The sequence below is a fragment of the Aegilops tauschii genome, chromosome 7 (assembly GCF_002575655.3).
Source record: "Aegilops tauschii subsp. strangulata cultivar AL8/78 chromosome 7, Aet v6.0, whole genome shotgun sequence".
NCBI lineage: Eukaryota > Viridiplantae > Streptophyta > Magnoliopsida > Poales > Poaceae > Aegilops > Aegilops tauschii.
Window position 1 is genome coordinate 593811509 of NC_053041.3, and position 6508 is coordinate 593818016.

The following is a 6508-nucleotide window of genomic DNA, read 5'->3' on the forward strand; positions in this document are numbered from 1 at the left end:
ATGGGCAGAAGCAAGGGCGCCGCCGCTAGGAAAGCGATCGCCCCCAAGGTTGATGCCGACGTTCCCAGACACTGGCCCAGCCTCCTGCCGGAGCTGATGGCGGACATCCACGACCGCCTGGGATTCCTCGATCGCATTGCCTTCGCCGCGGTCTTCGCCGCATCTTGCGACGACGACGATGTTTTCAAGCCGTCGTCCCCGTGGCTCCTCCTCCCCGGCAAGAACGAGGAGAACCCAGCGGCCGCCACGCTCTTCTCCGTCGCCGATCGGCGCGCAGCCACGGTGCGTGCACCGTACCCTGCGCTGCGCGACGACCACCTCGTCCTCGGCTCCTCCCGTGGATGGCTCGCCACGGCCGACGACCAAGTCAACCCCGCCACCGGCGAGCAGCACACGCTCCCGGACATCACCACCATGGGCGTCTTCCTCCACACGCCCTACGAGGAGTTCATCGTGAACATATGGCGCTTCATGGCCATCCAATTCGGCTTAGGGCCGTCGTTCATTAATGATTCCTTGAGGCGTCTGGTGCACGGGACGCACGTGTTGACCGCCGACGAAATGCGTACGTCGTTCTACCGGAAGGTTTTCCTCTCGCCGGCCTCCCCGCGCCGCCCCGGCAGCTATGGTACGGCCATGCTGATCCTGGGCCCGGATTTCGGCGCCCCGGCCTTCGCCACGGCGGAGGACGCTGTGTGGATGCTGGCGCCATCGCACGACGGCGTGGAGGACGCTATCCACCACAACGGCTGGTTCCTCTCCGTCTCCTACTCCGGTGTCGTGGAGGCGTGGCAACGTGACACTGAGTCAGGCGGTTACACAAGCACGGCTGTCACGCCAAGGCTGACCATTGAGGAAGGCGCCCGCCGTGCCATCGCAAGTACCTGGCGACTACTCCCGGTGGGCGGCTGATGGTGGTGCTCAAGTACGCCCAGGTGACCAAGAGCAAGGATCTGTACGGCCGGCATAGGTGGACGTGCTCCTTCAAGGTGCATGTCCTCGGCGCCGGGCAGTGGAAGGAGACGAGGGACATTGGTGACGTCGCGCTGTTTGTTGGGGTGAACAACTCGTTGTGCGTGCCGACAAGTGAGCGCTCGGATATCAAGGCCGGCTGCATCTACTTCACTGACGATGAACCGAGGGTCACTGCGCTTGGCGAGCCCAAGGACTTATGGGCTGATAAGTCCGACGCTCGGGCGGTCGGGGTGTACTACCTCATGGATGGCACGGTAAAGAAGATAGAGGCGCTCGGGCACCACTACCGTACGTTGTCATCACCACCGGTGTGGATCACGCCTTCTATCCCATGATATAGCAAGGTCGATCTGTTTCGAATTAGCCAGGTTTTTGGGTATGATCGCTAGCAGGGTACTATTTTACAAATGTCGCATGCGTACGTGCACCGTTTTTTAGCTATTCATGTGCAAAATCATTTTGCCAAAATGCTACAGTAAAACTGAGCTACCTCCAGCAATGTTTGCATTGATCTACCACCGAAGTAAGAGAAACTCCCTGTTAAGAATCTTCCTAGCAACAGGTAAAAAGGCTGAGAAGTATACAATGTGTTCTCTCTTTTTCTCTCCGGGATATGCTGTTCTTAGGGTCAAAATGGGGGGAGAGAAATATGGAGGTTTGAGGTGGAAGGAACACGGATCAACATCCATTATTTTCATATAAATTTGCATATGGCTGTTTCTGATCTTGGTTTTGTTTCCTGATTATATTATGGCAGTAATTTTTGGATACGATATATGCCAATTTTATGTGTGGTGGTGGGGGTGGCAGTGAAATGAATGATGCTTGGCCATCTCCTTGTTGATTGTTAATTCATTTCCAGAGATCGATGAAACTGTTTCTTCTTTTTGTTAGTTCATATGCTATGCATCTTCCATATTGAGGTTTATAAATACAAGGTTTTGCAAAGTTGATCAGATTTGGTAGTATTGCAAGGATTCGAAAGGAGATCCAAGTTCATACAGGGAACATTGTTTGTATAATTTTGAGCATGCCTTTCATTTCTACGTTCTTTCTATAAAAAGAAAATCCAGTTCTAGATCCTCTTGAATTATCTGCCAAATTATGCATGCATATTTGTAATTACAGAGTTATGTGCCATCATTGGTTGTCTGAAAATGAACAATGTATTTTTGCATATCCTTATAGTTTGAAGCATTATTCGCTAGATGCTCCTGTATTTCCTTTGTCACTTTTGATTCTAACACCTGATGAACTGTCCTTCCAACGGCTTCATCCAATGCAACTCTACTTACATATTTGGTGGATCGATTCTACTAATTACTACTACTACGCAGTTACGGATACCATGTATGGAGTTTACATCATAGATACTGCTGTGGTGTATTATCATCAGTTAAGTGGGTGTAAGAGAGGAGCTAGTCAAAGGTCATAAAGTGGGTTTATCATCAGTTTGTTTGTTCATTTGATTCGATGGAATTTGACCATCAGGTAGCAGCAGCCAGGCAGGTGATGATACAAGCGAGGGAACGACGTGTGACGTAATGTCTTCGGATGTGTTGCTTGTGTAAGGTAGAGGGGCTTGATCAGCAAGCATGCAGAGTAGCTGCTTGCTGGAACCATTTGCCAACATCAATGCACTAGTAGAAAAAGGCTCATTTGTACCGGTTCATAAGGCCCATCTATCCCGGTTGGGGAACCAGAACTAAAGGGTCGTTACTAATGCCCTAGGCCTTTAGTCCCGGTTCTTATACAAACCGGGACAGATGGGCCTCCACGTGGCCGCTCCGGCGAGACCAAGCAGGAGGGCTTTTGGTCGCACCCACGGGGACCAATAAGCTTCCACGCGTCAGCATTTCAGCGGCTGTTTTTTTTTGAAAGGAGGTGGTTTAGGGGTTTAGGGGGTTAATTTAGGTTGGTATAGGTAGCTAATAGAGAGATGTGTCCTATGTTATCTTCGTGCTACTGCTACTGCTATGCCTAAACATGACTTAGATTGAAGTGAGGCAACATGTGGTGCATGTCGAAAGTAATACTAATCCTAACTTGATCAAGTTTGGATTGTACTACTTTCGACATGCACCACATGCATGTTGCCTTCACTTCAATCCAATCCATGTTGATTACACCCATAGATATATAATAACTCTTCATGCTCGCATCATGCATCATCATAATAACAAGTCCTCACTACAAAAAAAAATACACTTCCGTGATGATACGTGTTTGTCACAGTAGGTCGCGTTTTTGTCATGCATGTATATCCATGACAAATTTATGACAGAATCAAGATAGTCATACCTGTGCTGTCGTAGAAGTGTTCCAAGACATTACCAAAATTATCATCAGAAGTGTCCACTTCCATGATGATAAATCGCGCGTCACAGAAATGCTTTCGTCAAGGGTGACCGGCACGTGGCATCCACCGTAACGGAACGCCGTTAAGCTATCGGGTCGGGTTTTGGATCCGATAACCCGTTAACAGCCCCGACCAATGGGGATTTTCCACGTGTAAAATCATCATTGGCTGGAGGAAACACGTGTCGGCTCACCGTTGGGACAGATGTCATCCGCTCATTGGACCGAAGGCGCCTATGATACGGCGACACATGGCACGGCCCAACAGAGGCCCATTCCTGTGAAAAGGCCGGCCCGTTTGACTTGGTCAAAAGGTGGCGGGCCGGCCCACGGAAAGCCTGTTAACGGCCTGTTCGCATATAGCCCATTTACAGCCCGCTAACCCAGGGCCCGTTACGCCCTATCCGAATTAGGCCCAGTAGCGTCATCTGGGCCGTCCAATATGATTCAGCCCGTTTTAACTTCCGGCCGATGTGTGGCCCATGACTTCTTTCGGCCCATATGAGGACCTTTGTAACTCTTGGCCCATTAACGGCCCATGGTGAAACTGACCCGTAATGAACAGTGTATCACTTTATACCCATTAACGGCCCGTTATTCCATTGGGCCGTTTCCAGCCCAAGTTATCTTTCGGCCTTCTCAGGGCCCATTGATTCTTGGGCTCATTTGCAGCATTCGGTTACATACGGCCCGTTACTGTCATTTTCTGCTTGTGGGCCAAATTCAGCCCGTCGTTACAGTCGGCCCGTTTGCGGACCGTTAATACATTGGGCCGTTTTCATGTAAAAAAAAACTCGTTGGACTGTTTTCATAGAGTTATCAAATACGGCCTATTAACGGCCCGTTATGATCCACGAATAGTACGGCCCATGATTGGCGAAATGATGATACGCCCCGTAGAAGGCCCGTGGATAGTACGGCCCGTAGAAGGCCCATGGATCGTACGGCCCGTAGAAGGCCCATGGACCCTACGGCCCCTAGAAGGCCCATGGACCCTAAGGCCCGTATAGAAGGCCGATGGATCCTACGGCCGGACCAAGGCCCATGGATCATACGGCTTGCAGGAGGCCATGGTTACAACAGTCCGTGTGTTGCCATGATTATTCTGGCCTAGTTACCAAAAATAGGCTATTGTGGCCACTAGAAAAAAACAGAAAAAGAACTGCAGTGACTACAAGCAAACAACTAAACAAGACAATAAGGAAATAAATAAGCAAGCAATTAACGCTAGCCTATTACCGCTATTACACATATTACATCCACTGGGCATCAAAGTTCGCCACCAGTGCAAATATAGAGAACAAAGCAGCACATTACATACACTGGCCGTCAAAATTGGCCACCAGTGCAAATAAACGCGGCAGCAAAACAAGAGCATAACTGAAACAACTTCAGAAGAGGTCAAGGAATGTTATCCTGGGTATCCACCATGCTGGCAATAAGCTTAGCAAGCTGATTAGCTTTGTCCTGTTTGGCGCTAAAATCCTCCAACGCTTGCTGTTGCACCAGAAAGTATGCATCTGAATGCTCCAGGGACTTCCGCAGTCCTTCCGCTTCTTGTCGCAGCACAGCTGATCGATGTCTTTCAGCTTGTAGTTGAGACTCAAGAAACCGAACTGATTCAGACAGTGAGTTTGAATAGCTTGTGCAAGCGGTAGTGGCCAGTAACTCGAACACTAAACCAAGACAGGACTTTGGGGTTATCTTGCTGTCTTCAAGATAGTCTTCCTTAGCTGTTTTATCAGCTTTGTTGGAGACCAACAAGGATGTGTCACTATCCTGAACCTTATCTGCATTACTTCCTTTACCATTGCTTAATAAGGCACTCTTCCCTAATATTCTGTCAGCATTCTAAAAGAAGAAACAAGCAGACACATAACAAGTTTAGCATGTACTAGTATATGAAACTCATTTCGGTGAACCAGTTCATTAGTAAGGTGGACATGATTAAACTACCAAGTCTTCTATTGCCAAGTACTAGTACATAATAAAAGCATCAAACAAACATATATCTATGTCCTATGGTCACTGCATTGTCTTGCCAAATCAAAATAGAGACACGGTTCAAATCATATCAGTTCAAGACAAAGCAGCAGTGAAAGAATACAAAGCGTGGGAAACTACACGGCAGAACAAGATTTCAGATGGGTACCACGGGTCTGCATGTACAACAACACTATTGGCTCTGTTGTGATGCTAGTAATGTGCATGATATGAAAGTCAACTGTATACACAATTGAAATTGAAATCAACAGAGCTATTGATAAGAGCAAACCTATTAAAGAAACATGCGTGAACATACCTGCTGTGCCATTGGAGTTTCGATTGGATCCTTCAATTTAAAAATAAGTTTGTATGAGTAAATACAGTGATACAAAAGCAAAGCAATCATAGTTAAAAAAGGCGCGCCTAAGCGAGCGCTTAAGCGCGCCTAGGCTCTAGGCGTTGGCAAAACGCATTGCGCATAACTGCGCATAAGCATGCGCTTTGGTCAGTAAAGCGCAAGGCGGTGGCAAAACACACAATTAACGCCTAGCGCATTTTTGAACTATGATAGCAATGGAATCTTAAATTAGAACAGTTGTTCTTCAGGTTTAGGCACTTGTTCTACATGAACAGAGTACAGTAAAACGCAAGAATATAATACTAATTTTTTTAGAAAATGAGCTCATAGACCTTACCACATTCTTGGTTCGGGACCAGTACAGAACAAGGCGTTCCCACTCATCGTCCAGTAAATGTGTCTCAGGAGAACGTAAGGGAATTTGATGAGTTTCTTTGCCGGTGAAGTACGTTTTCTTCAGGTAATGCCGATACTGCCACCAAGCATTCTTGAAGATAGCAGAGTTATTAGCACAGGTTACCTCATCCTGAGTTTCCAAATCGGTCCTTCTCTATTGAGAAAAATGGGAAAATTTGTTGTATTATAACCATCATGGAGGTAGGATGTATGGGACGAAGCAAAGTAATTGCCATGAATAACATTACTTACACATAATTCCTGGACAAACACCTGCAACTGGCATTTTCCTTCATCTTCAGTATAATATTTCCAAGATGGGAAGATACGCACATACGATTTAACAACATCAAATGCGATACATGCTAAACTACGACTAGCTGGTTGTGCTTCCTCCACAGGAATAGGCGTACTAACTGGTGGAGTTGGGGTTCG

At 47.4% G+C, this 6508-nt stretch overlaps 1 protein-coding gene across 1 annotated transcript; it reads left to right on the forward strand.

The window, feature by feature from the left end:
• Window positions 1-912, forward strand: LOC141027466 (uncharacterized). Its single transcript, XM_073504518.1, has one exon. The coding sequence runs from the start codon at window positions 1-3 to the stop codon at window positions 910-912; it is 912 nt and encodes a 303-aa protein (XP_073360619.1).
• The last annotated feature ends 5596 nt before the right edge of the window (window positions 913-6508 follow it).